At 36.9% G+C, this 22,294-nt stretch overlaps 1 protein-coding gene across 1 annotated transcript in view; it reads right to left on the bottom strand.

The window, feature by feature from the left end:
• LOC104511685 (ERC protein 2-like) overlaps nt 1-22,294 on the bottom strand; it is a gene marked incomplete at both ends in the record, with an annotated part of 88,624 nt that overhangs the window by 25,313 nt on the left and 41,017 nt on the right. Inside the window, 2 exons of the mRNA XM_010154401.1 lie at nt 7,887-8,054; nt 13,630-13,785. Coding sequence (XP_010152703.1) covers nt 7,887-8,054; nt 13,630-13,785 — 324 coding nt within the window. The remainder of the gene's footprint in view (nt 1-7,886; nt 8,055-13,629; nt 13,786-22,294) is intronic.

Raw genomic sequence — 22,294 nt, 5'->3', positions numbered from 1 at the left:
CAGAGTCACTGAGGTTGGTATGGGTCTCAGGTGGTCACTAGTCCAACCTCCTTTTTGATGCACAGAGAACACTGAAATCAGACCATGCCGTTTGATCAGTCAAGTCTTGAAATCCTCCAATAGATAGGAAGACACATACAAAAAGGAAACATCCCACCTTTGCTTCACAGTTTACTTCTACTTAAACGTAGCATTTTGCTAATCTAAATGTTCTTTCAGTTTAACTCTGAATTTACACCCTTGCCACTATGCTGCTCTCTCCTGTTCTGAACTGCCACAGGGCTCCAAAAATGTGAAAACTGTATAAAAAGTGAAATGGCTGGGAAATTCCACCTAGGATAAAGCTGTGAACAGCTGTGGAGTGACAGAAAGAGTAAAGGTACACAAGCATCCAGAACAGTGCTTCATACAGTGGGTGATCTTTCCTTTGCACGCACAGCAGACCCACCAGAACAGTACACTGGCAGTACACAAAAGACCACACTGAAATATCTGGCCCGGCCTGGTTTGAAACAAGGAAAATCACAAAACAGTAGAAAAATAAAATTTCAAAGCAAAATTCTAACTTATAAAAATAAAAATGTGAGTGAAATAACCATAGTTATACCATTATTATTGTAAGATTAAAAGCAGATTTACATTTCAAGCAGTATCAAATATCAACACTGTAATAGAAAAATAAAGCACTTGTAGTTTCATTCCAAGTATTTTGTGCTGTCTACTTTTATTTGCCCTTTATGCAAACTAAGAAGTGCCAAGAAGTCAATCACTTCACAGCCCTTCTCTATAAACAAATTGGTTTAAAAGAAAAAACAGACTGCAATAAATACCGACTATAATCACCTTTCCTCTTCATTTTTATTAGGTTTTCTATATTAAAACATGCATGCTGAACACATCAGCAGCCAGTTACAGTACAGACTTCACCTATTTTTCTAATCTATTTTCTCCCCTGACAGGACTATGCTCCAAATTTGCAAAATTTCTTTGTAGACATTTACTTATTTCACAGTTCATTAACCTTCAAACGGCACACCTGCCGGTTTGCGGGTCGGTTATCTAAAGCAAGGGCACACTAACTAATAAAGTGCTAAGTATGTTTGTGGCAGAACTGCTTATGAAATGAATGTTTTTCTCCACTGAGCTACCCAGTTGAAATGAATTCATTTGCATCAATTTATGTAAGTTCTTTTCCTGATGGTAAGAGCAGTAATTAAGTGCCAGTCACTGCAAATATGCACAAATATAGTCTCAAACTGTTCTGGCTACCAGTTTTTAAAGTATACACATGGTGGTGTCTCTTTTTAAATCATCAAAAAGGATCATTCACGTTTTCCCTCTGCAGTACAAGGCTTCATTTAAAAATTAACATCCTCAGCTTTTTCACAACAGCAAGGGAAATCTCAGCAAGGCTAATATTCTTCCTTTTAACAATTCTCTATGGAGCACATTGACATTTTCAGTGTTCTGTAGCTGGAGTAGCCTGACCTTGGCTCATTTTTATCTGACCTCAGGACTTGCACATCATTAATAAAGAGACAATCAAAACACAGGCTATATACATTAGGGTAGGAAAAGTTTGCATAGTTTGGCACTATTATCATATATAACCTTAAAAATGGAACAAAATGAAATGCACGTAGCAGAGGCGGTGAACCTTCTAAGGACGGGTTCCAAACATTTTTCCTACTGGCAATAAACCATTTTCAGACCTCCCAACTCTGACCACCAGGATAGTTAGTGCTTTACAGCATTATATCTTTTTGTTTCAGCTGTCAATAAAAACATCAAATGATAGTTTTTTAAGTCAAATAAACCTATAAAAAACCCACAAACACTGACTTCACTGAGACAATAGAAACACTGTGCTAAAAGCACATCATGTTTAGATCTAGACTTAATTTCTTTAGTGTTGGTTTAAATTTTCTCACATCACGTGACAAAGTGCCATTGTACCTGAAATCTGATCCAATTACTATTGTTTGAAAGAAGTTAACTATACTACTAATAAAAATCCAGATGTCTTCTTGTTTCTGATGATCTGCTATAACACATGTAAAACAACTATCTGAATAAACAGACACACTGGTCATGCCTCTCAATACTAGTCAACATTCTGCAGAGATTAAGAATCATTATAACTCTTCTTACACTGCATTTCTGACCGTTGAAACCAACTATTTAAGAATGAGCTCAAACCTAAATTATACTTCTAAAGAAGTAATATTTTCTGAGCTAATTTTGCTAAGACATCATGAAAATTGCAGACTTTAAATGATGCAAAAAATAATCTGTTCTACTGAATAATACTAGTAGAATTCACCACCAAAGAAAATGAAACTAATGAACTCCCAGAGACACTTGAACTACAAGCAGCCATAATTAATACAACTGGTTACTTCTAAGCCTCATGCTCCAACAGACCTGGCTTGTGAGAATCATGGATGGAGGTGGAGGAATACCAAGTGGAATTGAGGGGATTCAAGTAAAACCAGTATTGCACCCCATGGGTTAATACTGCATCCAATACTTCCAATCTTCATTAGTGATCCGGATGATGGGGCAGTGCATACCCTCAGCAAGTTTGCTGACGGTGCAAAACTGGGAAGAGCAGCTGATACACCAGAGGGTGATGCTGCGGTTCAGAGGAACCTCAACAGGAGAAATGGGCTGACAGGAACCTCATGCAGGTCAGGGAAAGGAAATGTGAAGTCCTGTACCCGGGGAAGAACAGCTCCATGTACGTGTGTATGCTGGGGTCCACCCAGCTGGAAAGCAGCTTTGCAAAAAGACCTCGTGGTCCCGGTGGACACCGTGTTGAACACGAGCAAAGTAACCCTGCGGCAAAAAGGCAAACAGTGTCCTGGGCTGCATGAAGAGGGGTGTTGCCAGCAGGCTGAGACAGATAACCTGCAGAGTACTGTTATTAAGCTAAACAATAATAAAAGGCTTGTTATGAGGTAACTGAAATCCTGTTGAGGATTTCTTTTACTACAGGATTTACTAAGCTGGTTTAATTACAACAAGGTGATTAGAAAGTAATCCTATTTAGGCAGGAAGTTGACACTGCAACTACGAACACCTTAGCTCAGGATTAGAACTGGCCTTTGATGGGTACTTCCACCTCCAGAAAGAAACCCTTCAAGGCAACATTATGAGCATGTTTCCAAACAGCATAAAATTCTACAGTGATAATTAGCAAAAGCTATCTATTTTACAAATAGACAATGTGGACATGCAGGAACAAAAATAGCATGGCTTAATGCAGGCCAAAAGGTTATTAACTTTACTCATCTGGGAACGACCAAGAGTAGCTTGTACAGTACAACATTCCTTCCATAATGATTTCCACCTGCTGGAGGGCTGCCATTTGCCCTGCATCTCCCTGCAGCTGCTTTCCCATCTGCTGCTGGAAGCCACTGCCCTCCCTTTAGATAAGGCCTGAGGCCAGCAGATAGAAGATTCAGTTGCTCTAAGCAAACAAAGTCTTTTCCCAGTGGCTGGTTGCAGAGAACAAAACCTGCTATGTCTAGCATTGCTGGATAGCTAGCACAGCAGTCTAGGCCTTAGCTTAGTCAGCCTAAAACTCAGGTCTCAGAGAGAGCCCGGCTGGCAAAGCAGTATTTTTATTCAGCATCCATCTACACTGGCAGCCACAGGCTTGATCACAACATTAATGACATCTGCTCGTTTTCAGGTCTTTGGTGAGAAGGATCCTGGGTTTAGTGCACTGAAAGCCCTTCTATGCTATCATGGGTCTCTCTTTGCAGGGATTGTATTTTCTGCAGGAAAGGTATGAGCTTCATTAGGGGAACATTTGATTCGCTAGTGTTTTGTTATTTAATTTAACACAGCTTAATGTATATACCAGAAACAAAACATCAACGGCCTCAACTGATACTTTGAATTAGTCCACATTTACTCTCTCAACATAACCAATTGTAACATTTTCAGCAAAGATTCATATGACATGTAAACACTCCCTCTGCTCCCCTGAAGTTCTCCAAACTAAAGATTAAGTGGAAGTGTAAAAGGTCCTTTAGAAAGACAGAATATTTCTGAGTTCTAAAGACAGACATTGTTGAATTATGTGAGGTTGATATAGGCAAAGTGATTACCAAAAAGGCTCCCCATAAAACAAGGAGTAGGTATACAGGGAGTTTAGGAAAATTTTATTCTAAGGCATCATTTTGAATTTTCCTGTCCTGGAGCAATCTGCAAATTGAGCCGCTGTCCAGCTTTTGAGCTCCTGGCGGCTCCAGCACATTTCTCATAACGCCCACAGTTTAACGGACTCCTTCTCCATAAACTGCACACCCAGTCTGGGGGTTGTAACGTAATAGTGTGTGGAGAAGAGACATCCTGGCAATCATTTTTAACCAGAAAAACTCCCTAGCATACAGCAGGGTGGTATGGACGGCGCCAAACCCCTGAGGGTCTTAAAGATATGTAACAATAGAATATCATTAGAACATGCAAATCAGCCTTGAAGAATCCCATTTTCTAACCTGTGAAATTGCTTGGACACAGAGATCTGTCACTTGTTTTCATGACTATCAGAGAAAGCAAGCAGAGTTCTCAAGAGAGTTACACAGCAATTTATGACAAATCCTGTGTTTGGTTATATGAGTGTGTTTCTTACAGCTAGCTGACAGCAGCTGTAAGACCATTCCAGGACACAAGACTGGACAAGTCAGTAGTTTTAAGGAGCTCTTGACTCAGAGTCTATTCAGAAGAGCTGAAAAGTATGTTCTGACTAACCAGATATCTTTTGCAAGCCTCAATATTATTGAACTCCAGAAACTGCTCTTCATTTTTAACCTCTGAATATCTAATCTTCTGGATGGAAGGCTGCATAGCGTGTGACACCCTTACAACAACCTTGAGGCTTTAAAATTAACAGAAGTACTGTTCTTTCCTCAGAAGTCCTGGCTTGAGAAACTGATGGGTACACAGTGTGCTTTATTTTTACCTGCGTAACATAAAAGATCTTTTGCAGCAAATTTGAGATGTACTACGTTTCCACCATCAAGTACAAGAAATTAATAAAATATTCAGTGCATCTTAAATGAGTAAAAAATTTAATTAATATAGCACAGTAGGCATGTTACTGAAGTATTTCAGGATCAGATAAAATGGCTGACATAATTTAAAGTTTAACACAGGTTATTTAAAGTCTCTGCCTCATAGGTAAACAGCTCATCTAAGAGCATACCCTGTAATGCTCTCTTTTCAGAAGTTACAGAAGAAATTTTCAGGCAAGTGAAGTTATTTCCCATTTTAAATCCACAATTAGATCAAAATTATTTGGTAAACCAATTCAAATAGTGGCTGCATCAATAGATGTAGGTAACTGGAACTTCTTTTGTTTATGTTGCTTTTCATGCTTCTCAACATGTACCATATCCCAAAAACAAATTCTGGTTATTAACCTAATACTCAGAGGCCTTTGTTTTGTATGATCTCACAGGAAAAAAAAAAAAAACAAACCACCCAGGTTTTATAAGCATGACTCTTCTGCCAAAAAAATCCTCTGTACATAAGCAGACAATTAAAGTAAATTTTAACTAAAATTACTTCCCATTAGAGGTGGGCATAATTTGCCAACATTCCTCAATTCCCTTCACAGAGGTATCTTAAAGAGGAAATAAACAAAACACTGCTGTCTGATAAAATCATTACCTACACCCTACTCAAAGGAGAAAACAGAAGTCACTTAGATTTCTATGGGAAATATAAAATAGTTTGCAGTGGTTCAGAGTTTCATTAATTCATGAGGTATTGTAATTACTGAAGGACGACAATAATGCATGTGAAAGAAAAAATACAGTTTCTGAATGTTCAGTCGCAAACAAATTCAGGCTCAATTGATTTAGCAAGTTCATGCAGACACAGCCTAACTGTCTAGAATGAAGATACATTGTGAGGACATTTATGAGTAGTTTTGTTTCATTTTTAAGACTCATAACTGCAATGACCCACTTAGTTTATAGTATTATTTCATGCAGAAACAAACTAAGGTTTGTCATCAGAATGCTTTGGATTACACAGAAGCAAAGGGTTAATTAAAATAAATCATCAAAACCAGGATCTATTATCGTCTACCAAACAGAAATTATAGTGAACATATCTTTCACTAATCCTGTACTTAAACAGATTATGGGTTTTTTGGTTTTTTTTTTTAATGGAAAGCTGGAAGAATCTCATATGTTTTGTATGAAGTATCACAATCACTTATATCCTAACTAACGTGATATTAGGGCAAACAAAAGGGACTCATTCTCTGCTATTACAAAGCATTCCTTCTACCAAGCTACCTCTCTGATCATTTTAACATTAATTTTTCATTTGGTTTCCCCGAGAGGCTAACAATAAGCAGGCACAATGCAACTGTCACCTGCACACCAACAGGCAGTAACAGCTGATTTTGAGTTGCTTCATGTAAAAGGTTCAAATTCAACTGTCTTATGTAGAAACCGGGAAGAAGAGGAATTGAATACCTATCAAGAAAGCAACTGGTTCTCCACCAGGACTGCACAATCCCAGCAGCCCTTCATCAAGAACACTGTAGATTCAGTTCTTTATATCACTGCCCATCTGCCAGCCATATGACTGTAATGCCTTGAATACATACCAGTCTGATAAAGAATTAGGAAATCAAATTAGTGGAGAGCCAATGGGATTCATCACCATCCTCAGCAGAATGACAGGTAATACAAACCTTGCAAAACAGATTTGCACAGCGAAAGGTTTAAAATATGTAAAATTTAATAATAAAAAACTAGACTGAGATCTGCCAAAATTGCTGGAGTTTTTACCCTTGCTCTATTGTGATTATGTTGTATTATATACATATGCAGGCTGGCCCATTAAAAACAAGCTGGAAATGCCAAGATTTCAGTTGTATCTTCTTAATTTACAGAGGATAAGACATACAGCACAGAGCGATAATCAGAATCTTGGAAATATTTATTTCCTACTTCCATGAGAATGATGAGTTTAAGCTGATTTCTCTCCTAGAGCTTTGTTAGCCTGAAATTTGAAACATTCTGCAAGATTCCTATATACCTTAAATAATACACTTCTCTGAACAGAAACTATGTGCTGTATGCCTGAATTTCACAGCTATTTCTGTTTCTTGAAAGGGGTGCACACATTAAAAATAAGATGAAGAAGTTATAGTAGGAATCAATCTAATCAGTATGCTGGGGTCCAGTCTATGAAGTCTCTCGAAACTCCAGAAAACTAATGGACAACATTTTTAACACTGGATTTACACATTCCATCAAATGTGACAACTCTCTCAAGTGTGTATTCCACTACCCATATTTTTAGGAGCTAATTTTGTTGATACATACATAGCTCATACACTGGCCTGCTGTAAAGACTGGAATTATTCATATTTTAAAATAAATGTTGATTGTGCAAGAAACAATAACCATTTTTATGCACCCTTCAACAGATCCCTTCAAAACATATCAGCAGCTTCGCTATCCAGAACAGAAATACACAGTAGAAAAGAAGCATCAAGCCAGAGCAACCAAAAGGAAAACTCAGTCAACTAATAAATGAAGAAACAAGGAATGAAATCACAACAATCAAGTCATTAAGGTCCAGTCCCAGCCCTCCATCCTCATGGAAGCCAATAAAAATTAGGCACCAACATTTTCTTAGAATGCAATCATAGGTGCTTCTAAAAATATTCTAGAATGAGAGGTCATCTACTATGAAAAAATATATACCAAATATATTGGCATTTAAGGGGTTTTACATTATTTCACTATAACAAACCACCTTCTACACAGATTTGCAACAAACATCATCACCTTGACACTTGCTATTAACTAAACGTTTCTATTGCATTTTGTGATCAGAAGATACGATACCTCTGTCTGAAGTATGGCAGCTCTCTGTTCTTTGGCAGTAAGTGACTCTTTAAGCACTTCAATGTGTTGCTTGCAATCTGAATTCTGATTGCTAAGGGTTTCAAGCTTAGTTTGTAAGGCAAGAAGTTCCGATTCTTTCTTTGAGAGTTCTTGTTTCAGTTGGTCAATCTGTAATGGGGGGAAAAAAGGTTAGATCATTAATTTCATTTTGCATTTCCAATTCATAGTTGCACTTGAAACCTGAAAGGTGTGAAGGACCATGTTGACAACTCAGACACCTGTAAATTCTGGAAGAGAATTGAGATTTGGAATTTTTACACTCCACTCCAATTGAGTTCCTTTTAATTTTACGTATACTGTCTTAAGAACGATTGCCCTGCTGTTGCAGGAGTTAAAAGGAAACTCTTAAATATTATACATGATGATTTGGCCTATAAATTTACCATGGACCTCAGTTAAGTTCAAAAGAATTTATCCTGTATGACCCAAGACTGCCAGGACAGGAAAAATGCATAGGAAAAAGGTGTTCATAAAAGTATAAATTCAATCCAATAGCCTAATCTCCAACAGCATGATTCTTGTGATTTACCATTGGCCAGAGTGAATCAAGGTTTTTTAGGAGCCTGATAAGGAAAAGCAGGCTTCTTAGTAAGGAGAGGAAAATTGGAAGTGGAATTTTAACCTTAATCTTTTTGCAATTGTGTTCCTGCCCACCATCCCCACCTAATCTTTTCCTCCCTGGCAGTTCATATGGAATTCTCAGGTACTAGGAAAGCCAAGCCAAAGATACTAACTTAAGAGAAGTCTGGGGAAAATGTTACAAAAGAACTCCACAGAGAGAAAGGTCTGTGAGACTGTAGAAAAGCACATCCTAGAGGAAACAGCAGAAATCCAGTCACTAAGATGGAGTGTCTTAATATAAATGAATCGTAGAATGATATTGAACGCTTTGCACAATTTAAGATTCATCAGTAAATATCATGGAACTGTGATTATTCTACCCTTTCCACAATGATACATGGGAGGGGTAGCCACAGAACACAAATGTATGGTGGATTTAGAATATACGAATCTGAACAAAGCACTGGAGAAGACACAGAATAATGCCAAAGGAAGGTGAACTAGATGACTTATAACTATTCTTCTTAAAGTTCTGTGAAATAACACTAGTCACCAGAGGAGTTCAGATATATCATCTCATAAGGATTATTTGAAATAAAACACCTCAGTGTATCTGCATAACCCAGAGAAACTACACTTCCTTTATATTTGGAAAGTTTTCTTGATGACTAAGGACTAGATAGCTTTCTTTAAAATTCAAGCTTCAATTCTGGAACAGCCAGAAGAGGGCTAGAAGAGCTACTTCCACTCTCTCCCATCAGTTGCATCCCAACAAACATTTGGAATGCAAGAAATATAGATGGAAGGCGATTCAAAAGTCCCCAGGAAAAAAAGATTATGTATCCATAGGCTGATCTTACACAACCACATCCTAAATATCCACATACTGAAATATTTCACAGTTTCAGTGTTGTATGGCACAATCACTGGAAACATTTACTGTTGATCAAAATATTTTTTTGTTTTATGTTGCAAGTGTATCCTTAAAAATTAAGTTTAAAAAATATGCCTCCCAACTATAGTCTACATGCACATCTTAATATATTTTATCCCTTATTTCTCTTTATAACTCTCAATATGTCTGGTTAAGGCACTTGGCTAGCCAGCCCTCAACCACTGTATAAAATCAAGAATCTATACTGGCACTAAAAGCAATCACCTTCACAGTCTGAAAATGACAAAATAAAAAAGGAGCACACAAAAAGAAACAGATGTCAAGAAAATATGAAGAGTGCAGTTAAGAAACTGCTAGAGAAAATTGTCTCTTGAAATCAAACCACCTTCCTCCATCCCTTGCCAGAACATGTAAGCGAGTATGCAACCAAGACAAAAATGTATACAAAATGAACAATGGGCAAATCTGTCTACAAGATAAAAAGACAAAAAGATCTGCAGCCAATCTGAATTACATCATATGCCTTATACGAGACCCATGTGAACATCACAAATGCTTAACCTCTCCTAGAAACTCTTCATGCTTCTTTCCATGACACAACCCACACACTGAGAAATAATCAACAACAACAAAAAAGCTTCCTTTCTATTGCAGGTATGTTTCTGTGTTTCAGAAACAGAATCTGTTTAGTATAAAGTTCTGGCTACAAGACCTACAAATTGCTAGGACTTCAAAATTGTGTTAGAGCTCTCAAAAACAATGTTTTTTTTAAATGTTGAATAATGATGCTTTTGGCTGGTGTTTTATTCAAACAAAGTATAATGGTGAAAATATATGACAACTTGCATTTTGAAAAATTATCAAAAATATCAGAGGCATAGCAAGAAAGTGCATAACTTCTTAGGAGAAACTTTTAGACCTATGTATATTTGCTTTTTTAAACTTCTGCAATATCTGTTAGTATGTAAAAAAATTAAACAGGGCATAAAATAAATCTCTGTCTCCAGCAGATGTGCAAACATTTTCATTTGGCTACATCTTAAGCACTGGGGAAGACGAACAGTTAAAATTTGATGATATCTACTGATCTCAGTACAAGAAAAGACAAAGGCAAAAATGTTCTTGTTTTTATAAAGACTACAATGAAGATAACCCACAAGTCTGGGTGTAAGTGCTGCAGCATCTAAAGAACTCCAAGTTTGTCCTCTGATCCTGACCTTCCCACTATCTCACATATTTCATATGTGTAATTTGCCTGTCACCACTTTTTCAACATTGCCCAATATTATCTTGCTTCACCTCCTTTCCTGAAACCCTAGTTTCTTTGTCTTCCTTCTCAATTTATGATTCTGTCACCTCCCATAATTTCATTTCCTTAGATAGTAGCTTTTCCAGAAAGCCATTATCCTTTTTCTGACGTTATCATTTTTATACAGCAAAATCTTACATGACATTACAGAGAGTAACAAGGAAACAAAGAAAACAAAACAAAACAATCAGAGCTTTTCTCCTGAAAAACACATATTAAAATCAATAGACTAAATCTTTAAGTAAGTCATTCTATTCAATGAAACTATGCCAATTTATAGTTCATAAGGATCTGGTCTAATGTGACAAATAACAACTGCTTTTTAAAGTGAAGGAATTAAGTAAAGGAAAAGCAATGCAAATGAAGTGGCTGCATATAGACTCTTCATGTCTACCTGCAGATTCTACAAGTTATATTGGTCAAGGTCTATTTTTAAAGTGTTTATCATGTTTCCAGGGCTGTAGTTCTTGCCCTGTATATTCATCTAAAAGTTGCACTCTTCCTTGACACAGTGTTAAAAGTTCTTATACAGAGACATTAATTACAGACTGCCCTGTTACGGCCTAATCAGTTCTTAAAACTCATCTTAACTGTACTTTGCTGAAGTTGTACTAAACTATCACTAGATTTTCATAGTCATTCCTGTCGATAAAATGAGTTCTAACACTCAAATGCTACTTAAATTCCAGCCTGCAAACTTACACCTGAACTAATGCAGTGTCCCTGTAAATACCTGGCTGCTAGCCAAAGGACACACCCTAGTAAGAGAAGGAACCCTTGCAAAGCAGAAATTATTTTTAAAAATGCATTATCAACTTATATGCTTTCCTCATATCCTTAATGAAGATATATCCTAATGAAGCTTCATATCCCTTAGTCATGAAAACTTCTTTTGACGGTTCCTCTACCATGTGAGTGATGGCAATTTTTGCCCCTTCAAAAACAGAGCAAGGCAAGACCCCATCAAGTGGGCAAGAAAAAATAAAATCTAAGCAACTTTTCTTTCTCATTTCTACAACTTCCATTTAACTGCAAGTCAAAATTAAAGCCTATGTATTTGGAAGGAGTGAATATTACTAAGAATTAGTTATGAAAAGGAACTTCCCGACATTTTCTGCCACTCATCAAAAATACTATTCAGAATTGGTCTCCATTTAACATCTTCCCATTTATTTAAATCAAAACCACATTTAGAACAAGTTAGGAATAATCCTTCAGGAATAAATGTGAAGTATTAAGAGCTTTATAGCACCTAAGACTGTTAGCTGTGAGGAGAGCTTTGCCCTGCTCTTCACCATCAATCAAAACTTCTGTTTATCAGCATTTATCAACAATCTCAGGTTCAATAGATCAGCTATAATAAGATGTTTGCTGACAGCTACATAAATACTTTTCCACCTTGAAAGGTTCTCAGATGAATGATAAAAATAGTATCTTCTGCTGCAAATCTCAATTTTAAGTGGAAGAAAAGGACTGGTGAAAGAAAACAGACAAAGTTTCATCAGAATGTGGCATTTATCAAAGATCAGAAGATTGACAAAACAAGGCATGTGTAGTAGTCCTCTCAATCATCTGCTTTCTGTGCCACAGAAATACACTGAAGCTTTTCCTCTCTAAAACATCAGAAGATTGTTAAGAAAATACTAAGCTTTTTATATTATTTTTATATCACCAGATTTTCTGCAATGCATTAGGAGTTTTCCTGTAAATTACTAAAACTGAATTGCTTTGAAAGTAACCATGTTTAAATAGGGAAAATAATTTCCCTGATGATAATGCTACTTAGGAATTTTAGCTACTTTACAGTAGCTTAAGAGATATTTTTTTCAAGAGAATAAATATATTTGTTGACTTTTTTTGGTTGAGGTTTTCTTCTTCTGGCTTTCTTCTTCAGTGTTTCCGCTTCAGGCTGCTGTGACTTGTTTCACCCATCTTAGTATAGCTTATAAATAGTACTTCAAAAATGCTATTTCCAAAACCTAAATTTATTCAAACAAGAGTGGGAGCATCCACTCCATGATTTCAAACTTGTTTTTTTTTCTTTTTATTGAGTACTTTAATTCAGTATTTTATCACTTCATAAACTAAATACATTCAAGGCAGACAGCTGGGGATAAAAAGGCACAATTTGTAACATTATATATATTTATTACAAATGTTAAGGCACTTATAAAAATCAGTAAAGAAATATTAGAACTCACGAGGAAGACTATTTAGAGTGCTCGTCTTTACCTAAACAGCAGCTGAGCACATAAAAATGAAAGCAGGTAAAAAGGACAGCTGGGCCAACAATTCGGACATCAAGCTTTACTTCTGATGTATTTTAAAATATTGAACAATCAATACTGTTTTGTGAGCTTGACACCAGGAAACGTGTTACATCACTACACATTTAGTAGATGCTTGTGGTCAATTCAAAATTGTCTACATACAATAATTTGTAATAAAAGGTACTCTGCAGGAACAAAGTCATCAAATTGCAAATCTTTACAATACTAGAGATTACAATTTGGCAACATCTATGGAACAGTGTCCTTACTGTAAAACTACAGTCAAAACCAGAAAAAAAACCCACAAAGTTGTGCCAAAATAGCGCAAGCCAATATTTGAGCTAATTCAAACAGCCAACACTGAAGCACCACATACAAGAAATGGAAAAGGGAACACGGTATAGACTCAGGACTGTAGAAGACTCTGCTGAAGTGGTCAAATAGCATCCTCCTTACCTATTCTTAAGCCAAACAAACACATTTTTATTTATAAAAAATGCTTCATTCCTCCATAGATACTGAGTATTGCATAGCACAGATTTACCAAAAGATGACATGGAGAAAGCTGCTTGTGTTGAAAAGGGTCAAGTTAATCCTGTTTAAATAATAGGAAAAAAAGTTCTAAGCTATTTTGTTAATGGACCTTACCTTGTTTTTCATGAACTTTGAGTGACTCTTGTAAACTTCTATTTGTTTGATTTCTTCTTCTCGGTCCTCTGTATTCAGAACTCCATTTGTCTTTAACATCTGTATTTCATCTTCAAGATCTCTTATATTGCGTTCAAGGGAAGCTATCTTTGTATCCTAAGTTATAAAAAAAAAAAAAAAGTACTGAAAATGACATGAAACCCACATTGAAGCATATCCAAAGTGCACCTGTACTTGCCTGAACATTAACTAAGATAGCAGGAAGAAATGGTACAGATTGCAGACTCTACCATAAATCAAGAGTAATTCCATTGATTTTGCCTTAAAGAAATGCAGAATTTAGACTGCTTTCACCACCAGAAAAAATGTGCAATGCTATGTTCTGTTGTGTAGTCTGTAGAGAATTCATTCTGGTCAAAATTCTGTCTTCATTCCTACACACTTATTTCCCAAGTGCACATAACAACATACCTTGTTTGCTTTGTTAACCGTTTAGGCCTGGCTATTCTTCCAATCTCTTAAACACAAAGTTTAGCCTAGAGAGGCCAGTATCTCATCACTGCAGGACAACAGGATACTTCATTATGTGACAGACTCAGGCTGAGCTTCCCTGTTTCCATAGAGTTCTGCCTGCTGTCAAGAGGAAGAAAGGTTGGTCTCCCCATACACTTTTCCTCCACTAATTCAGCCACATCAGAGAGAGGAGATTTAGCACATTTTATTACAAGTCCTAAAATAAACAAAACCACCACCACTACAAATTGTCATATCACAGCCAAAAGCTGCCAGGCGGGCCAGCACAGCACTGAAAACACCCTGTTGCTGCCCATCATTTGGAAATTGAGTAAATCTCTTAATTGAGAGTCAGAAAGATTAAAAATATTATTAGACAAACTTCTCATGTGATTTTCTGTTTAAAAGAGCATTGCAAAATGACTAATTAGAAAACCTGCTTAGGCTTTTGAAATTGAAATCTTGTGATTCAAATGGTCAGTCATTTCAACAACATGAAGGAGAAACCACCCACCAAAAATCAGACATCAGGGGTGAAGTTCTTGTTCCACTGAGGATAATTAAAAAAAAAAAAAAAACCCCACATCTTGTTTCGGTAAGATCAGAATATTAACCTAGAAAGATAATTTGGGAAAAAATACAAAAATACAAATTGAATTTATCCTTTAACCAGGAAGAGTTAAGCTTAAATTGTGCTGAACTATGACTTTGTTTCTTTTTCAAAATCAGTTTTATTTTCCTGAGTTCTAAGAGTCCAGCAGTGCTTTCTCTCAGCTGCCTAAAAGTAAGAAAAAACAGAACGTATGCAACACCTCCTTTCATAATACAGCTAGGCAAATTTAGCAATTTAAAACAGGATAGTTCGGACAAAGTTCCAAAAAAGCATCAGAACTTTTAGTACTAATGCAAAAATGAAACTCAGTTTTAGCAACTACTGTTACAAGCCCATTTGAAATCAAAAGTATGTAAGAACTAAACACTGTCATTTAGATGGCACTCTATCATCCCCCTAATGTTTTATTTTCTTATTTCTTCCTCAGTTAAATAAACAGAGATTTTTGAACGGGAAAGATTTTAACTATTTAGTTTGAAGCACAAAAAGCTATTCATGATGTTCAAATATTCGTACTCTGAAATCCTGGAGCTTTTACAAGATCCGACAGGATAAGTACTCATCATATGAGATTAAAGTTTGTATTTTCCTTCCAATTTTCACTCCCAGAGAAATTCTACTTAAAAATAAAATGGTAACATGATTTAATTTATGGTAACTGTGGTCCTTCAAGATTTTTCTCTCAGCAGCTGATGTTCTTTCACCAAACATGCTGGAGTGCATAGAGATACTTCTGACTAGAGTAGCTGAGAATAATATCTTGAATATCTTTTATAACTTTGATTAGTGAAATAACACTTATTCTCAGCCAATCCTATTCCTATGTGGGACAACATATCTTAAAGAATGGTATTTACTGTAGTTAAAAATACTATTCATTTGTAAGGTAAAGAAAAAACTTATTTGCTCAGATTTTTTTCTGTTATTATGGAGTCAAAAATTAAAATTCACACTATAGGAGCTGTGTGAGAGGATTCTACCTGTGCAGTGTGAAACAGTCCCACCAAAATTAGCATTAGAAATTCACAGCTTCTCCAAAAAATAATATCACATGAACGCACTCAATGAACCCCAAAGAGCTTTCCCATATATTTCCATCAAAGAAGTACTTAGGATACAGAGACAGTTTGCCTAGAAAATAAAGCTGTCACATAAAAGTTCATTTGATATATCATACCACAGATTGACCCAATTAGAAGGTCTGCATAGAACTAATTTATCCACACTGTTTTCATAAAGTCAAAGCAATTGAGCTCAAATTCCAATTAGTATCAGCTACATAGGAAACAAGTATTTGCCTTACTCTTCAATGGCAAGGTCGCTCAGACCTCTGTGCTTAATGAATGGGTTCAAGCAAGAGGACTATCCTCAGTGAGGACTCAGTCAGGGCTTACTTGTGAGAACTCAACTCATACAAATCCATGGGACTCAACAGGCTTCACCTCAGGGTGTTGAGACAGCTGGCTGATGTCCTTGCAAGCCCACTCTCTAGCATCTTCGAAAAATCATGGGAAGTGAGGGAGATGCCTGACAACTAGAGGAAGGCAAATGTTTCACTCATCATCAAGAACAGACGAAAAGAACAAACCAGGGAACTAAGGCCTGACAGCCTCACTACGTTCCCTGGGAAAATTATACTACAGTCTTCCTGGACAACATTTTTGATCACATGAGGGAGAAAGTAATTGGAAACAATCAGTGGGGATTTACCAATGGTACATCATGCCGAACTAACCCAGTTGCCTTCTTTGATAAAATTATTAGATTTGTGGATGAAGAAAGAACAGTGGCTGCCATTTACGTCAACTTTAGCAAGTCTTTGGACACAGTCTCCCATATTTTTGTATCCAAGTTAAGATTTGACAAATTTTGCCTATCAACAACATTGTGAAAATGGGAAAAATACATCTAGCCTGCTGCTGAATGCAGATTCATGCACTTGCATCGCAGAGTGATACACTAGCTTTCAATGGCAGTTATGTTTCTGGTTTATACAACTACACTAATACATTGTGTTTCCTGTCTGAAGAGTTTTTCAGTGTGTTTTAATCCAGACAAGAGCCCAGTGATGTAACAGAACGTAAAACTTTTCAGTAAGAAATCTTGAGACAAAATCATTTGAAACAGAAGTTGCGGAGAGGAATCTTCTATGACAGCAAACATACTTTCATGCCATACAAGCAAAGTTAACACACTTTAAAGGGCAATATAAAAATCCTTTGTGCATCTTACAAGTTTCCAAAGTAACTGCATCCCCTTTCAGAAAAGAAGCTCCAGTGGAAAGAGAAAAAAGTGCCAGAATGCAAAGTAAACAAACAAAAAAATTCTTGGAATGTGAAACTTGATGTTCCTTATCTTTTACCTCACTAGCTGTTTCTTTTCTGGAAAATATCTGATAGTGAAAATGCTGATGATAATCAGCAGTCGTTATTTTCCTTTTTTGAAGGGTATGTTCAAAGAGAAAGAGTATTCCACCAAAAATTAATTTAAAAACACAAAAGGAGCTGACTAGGGATGAAATTTTAAAAAAAAAAAACAAAACAACAAACAGAAAAAAAAACCCACAACAACCACAAACCACCCCCACCCCCCATTCTGGAAGACTTCCAACCAGCTTTTAGGTTATATGCCTATACCTAATATAATTATGGAGCTGCTTTTTTGAATAACAGTTTTTCAAGTTACAAATAAAATGCAACTTAAATTACTTAGTATCTTATTCTAACATTACTAAATGACAGATTTCCAATAGCAGAATCCTAAAGATTTATTAATATTTGTCCAGGGAATCAGCATTTCTCATATCACAGAGCCAAGGCTGTATGAATGGTCATAAAACAGAAGTAATCTTCATTAAATGACCAGCCTGTCACATGACAGGAGATAAGTATTTTTAAGATGTCAAACGTTCTGCCCATGAAACATTTTTCCATATCTTTTTTTTTTAAAAAGATAAAAGTGAAAAAAAAGGTTGACATGGAATAAAAAAAAAAAGGGGAGGGGGAGGGAAGGAATTCTCATTAAACCTTTTCATTTGGAGAAATTGCATGTAAAGAAAAATACTAAAAAAGGGGTAAAAAGAATTTTAAAAGTTATCAAGGCTTATGCACAACAATAAATTATTGTAGCTCTCAGATACTCCAATCAAATCAGCTTGCTCCATCAGACTTCATTTTTGAAATTTTCTACTCCTATTATTGAAGATAAAAGCAAAACCTAATCTTCACTGCACTTTAGAATGATATTTTATGAAAACACATTAATACTTACATGACCTCTTATGACATCTCATCTGGGAGTAGTCCTCATCAAATCTCTCCAGCTAAGTCTTTGTCTGGCTTTTCATAATGCATTTGTATTTTGCATGTTTGCAGATATAACATGGCAGAAATAATTTATAGCACTGCCTTTTAGACTCTTTAGAAGGTTTATACACCACAGAACAACATCTGAGCTTTATGAGAAATATCTAACATAACATTTGGAAGCATTTTCTGTACTTCTACTTTATCACAAGTCTGAACTCTCCAAGGAAAAGTTTATTTTTAATCAATCTCTGCATACTGTGATTACAGCTGTGTAAAAACTAGTTTTCCCAACTCTAGAAAAACTGTCACTGTCACTTTTGTTATTAACTTTTTATTGGAACAGAAGGCAGAATTTTCACACATTTTGAAGACTAAAATCTGTTTCAGAATAATTTATCAAAAACATGAGTGATGGCAAGACAGAAGAGAAGCCAGACACCTCCTTCATTCACAGAAAGTTGAAGTCAAAGTACCGTTCCCTTCCATAAGAACAATACAGGACTGGCAATTCTGCAAATATGCCAGGCAGGCTGCTGGCTTGCCCTGGGAACCTCGAAGTTTTTCTGTCTGGACAATTGCTAGAAAGTGAGGGACCTTTGTATATCAAAGACAGTGCAGACAGCCGAGAGCTCCCAATGGGTACTGCCACAAGGGAGCTGGGTTAGCTTACAGGATAGACAGAAAGTTAGCTTTGCTTTCACTAGAGGTTTTGACAGAATAGGCACATTCCCATAAAATCTTCCAATTCAGCTGAATCCACATTTTCCCACAGAAAACTTCAATTGGAAAGCTTTCAACCAGCTCTTGTTGTGGCACAGGGTCTGGCAATCTCTCAGAAACTGAAATAGGAACAGATGCAGTATTTCCTTCAAACCCCTAAGACTTATCCACATTAGCAGCATTCTAAAAAAACGACATCGGTTCGTGCTGATTTGCAAGGAAGATTCCTTTGCAGTAATATTAAGGAAGCAGCTAAGTATGGTACTTAATAAATGTCTTCTGAGTTCTGCAACAATGCAACATTTGTGCAGATTTTTCCAGTCAGGCTCTCTAAATCTGTTGAAAGACATAAGATTATATAGCAGGATTTGTGATAGAGATCAGGGTACTGACCCTCATCTATCCCCTCCTTCCACCAGTAACCAATATTTCTTCCTCATCTCCCTTATTAGGATAGTGCTGCAGCTATTCTGTGGGAGAGGTTAGGGATAGTTCTATGCTGGAGCTAGCAGAAGTCTTTCTCTTTTGGAGCATGAAATAATTAGTATGTGTCCAGATGCTGAAGAATATAATACTCCACAATGGAAAGGAGACTAACTCTACAAATGAGTTTCCAAAATAATGTTTCATGAATCTTATCTATCCCATCCTTACAACAAGAGTGCTATAGTACATTTCCTGAACACTTGGCAGGGAGGAAAGGGGAAAAATATTTGTAAATAATACAGCATTCCAGTCTGTCTAACTCTGAAATGAAAACTAATGAAATGCTACTCTTCATCATTTCAAATACCTGATAAATTTAAACTATGTCTGTGAAAAATCTTGCTTGTAGGGCATTCAACAAGCAATCAGAAGGAATATTTGAAACTTCACACTTAAAACTTGCATTTAAATGCACATACGCACACGTGCTATCAACAGACCATACACAACTACTCTTACTATATATTTTTTTAACTTTGTCAATTTAACACAGAGAATATTCAGGTTTATTTCTGAAGACAAGGGAAAGTCAAGTTCATGCAATCTTAGCAATAAGAGTATGTTTCACTGCAAACACATACACACTTTTTTAGAACCAAACCCATACCTGAAATATCAAAGCTGGATCAATACATACAGATGGCTCTTTCTGCAAGTAAGGTAAATCACAAATACTTTCATTTACTTTACAGCTTACCATTTTTAAAGACTTTTTAATTCTTGTTGCTAGACTATATATATTTCAGGGTGGTCATTACCCTACACTTCGGATAAGGTTTATGCCATATCTGTAGGCAACTCATTTTGGGTTTTCTCTCTCAAGCAATTATCACTGGTTTAAGCCCAGAACTGTCCAAACAAGAACTTAGAATGCTTTGAGATGGAAGTGACCTTTAAAGCTCATCTAGTCGCAACCCCCCTGCCATGGGCAGGGACACCCTCCACTAGACCAGGTTGCTCAAAGCCTCATCCAGCCTGGCCTTGAACACTTCCAGGGATGGGGCATCCATAGCTTCTCTGGGAAACCTGTTCCAGAGGTTCCAACCCTCACCATAAAAAATTTCTTCATTACGTCCAATCTGAATCTACCCTCTTTCAGTTTAAAATCACTGCCTATCGGAACAGGCCCTACTGATCATACAAAGTCTGTCCCCATCTTTCTTATAAGCCTCCTTTAACTACTGAAAGGTCACAAAAAGTTCTCCCTGGAGCCTTCTCTTCTCCAGGCTGAACAAGCCCAACTCTCTCAGCCTGTCCTCACAGGAGAGGTGCTCCAGCCCTTGGAGCATCTTTGTGGCCTCCTCTGGACTTGCTCCAATGGGTCCATATCCTTCCTGCACTGGGGACCCCAGAACAGAACATAGTACCCCAGGTGCGGCTTCACAAAAGATGAGCAGGTCTTGACCCGATTCATATGCTCAGCTGTACTTCTTATTGAAAGAATGAAAAGTGTGTTTCTTTATAGTCTTTTTTATTATACTAATCAGTGTTAATCAACTCTGGGTATCAGTGATTTGGCATTTCTCAGCGCAAAATACACAAAGAAGTATACATGAGTGGACTTGCAATTAAAGGAAAGGATTTCAATGTACCCACTTTATTTTACACTTAAACAGACAAAGATTTAGTCATGAGAAAAAGGTGCTGTTTGACTACATATATACGTAGTCACAAAGTCAGATGCAACCATTACAACAAAATTGGACTGGCTTCCTCTATGATGCAAGTCATAAAATTACCTGAATGCTGTTAACTGTACAGACCATATTTTAGCGTGTATTTGCTACCCCTAGCTTCCATGCACTGTATTTTACAATATATTTATTTTAATTACTGCAGAGGACCTTTTTATTTTTTTTAATTACAAAATCTCAGGCAGGTATCTACAGGCTGTAATCTCTTAGCTCTGTCATTTCTTATTTGTTCAACTACACAAAATTAATCTCAAAGTCATTCATTGTTTGGTAGTATCTTTAAACATTCTGGAGGGTCTTCTCTGAGCATGAGCTCCATGACATAACCTATTTTGGGCAAAACTTTTACGCCTTTACCCCTTTAAATCCAGGATATAGAGAGCATTATCTAGTATGCCCCACTTTCTAGAGACTGGACCTCAGAAAGTCATGGTGGAGGGCTGGGGGAACAAAACCAAACAGTCTCTTGAAAGCAAGGTCTAAAATGTGATTAAGCAAGCTTCAAAAAAACAGGAGCTTGAGGGAGTAACAGGAGCTCCTGCCCTATTCCTGTCCTGTGACTCTGCTTTGCAGAAGTAAGAAGGGCTTCTGTAGAAGGTGGTCTGTTGCAGACAAGGGAACAGAGAGTAAAGAATGTAAGGGGAAAGAATAAGCAAAATGCATGGGACATCTGGAAGCAAACATGTCTATGTAGCAAAACTAGCAAGTTAGGAAATAAAGACCTGTGCAATGCATCTGAAACTACAATAGCTATCTGAAAAGGAATAAAGCAATAGAAACAGAAGTCAAGTCATTGGATGTAAATTTTCTATCTTTTTTGTTTGCCTTTTCTTTTTTTTTTGCTAAGTATACAAAAGAGAGACACTGGTCAATGAGAAAACACACACAAAACTAAATTGCTGTAAGAAAAGGCAACTACTTGCTAAGTTTTTAGAGATAAATAAAGAGCATGACAGAGCAGGAAACAGAAACAAAAGCTAATTGGGACAAAAATACCACATATGAGATGATAGGAAGGAGAACCCACTTCCCTTTACACCTGGGTGTACTTCATTGGATGAAAGGGCGGACTGACTGGGGAAAGGGACAGAAAGTACTCAGCAGTGACAAGGCCCAAAAGAAAACCACAGGAAAGAATAGAGGGATTTATGCAGGAGGGAAAGCCGCCTCCTGGCAGAGCCTGGCAGAGCCATGGAGAGGACTCAAACCAAAGCTAACGTGGCGAGGGGTCGAAGGGGTTGGGCGTGGTAAAGAGAAATGTATACTTCTTGGAGCCTCTGCACGGGGGGCTGTATGGCCTCAGACTGCCATATTACAGGGTAATCCTCTCC

This window comes from Eurypyga helias, unplaced genomic scaffold (genome assembly GCF_000690775.1).
Source record: "Eurypyga helias isolate BGI_N326 unplaced genomic scaffold, ASM69077v1 scaffold13006, whole genome shotgun sequence".
NCBI lineage: Eukaryota > Metazoa > Chordata > Aves > Eurypygiformes > Eurypygidae > Eurypyga > Eurypyga helias.
Note: the sequence above shows the minus strand (reverse complement) of the source record. Positions and strands in the feature narration are given on the sequence as shown.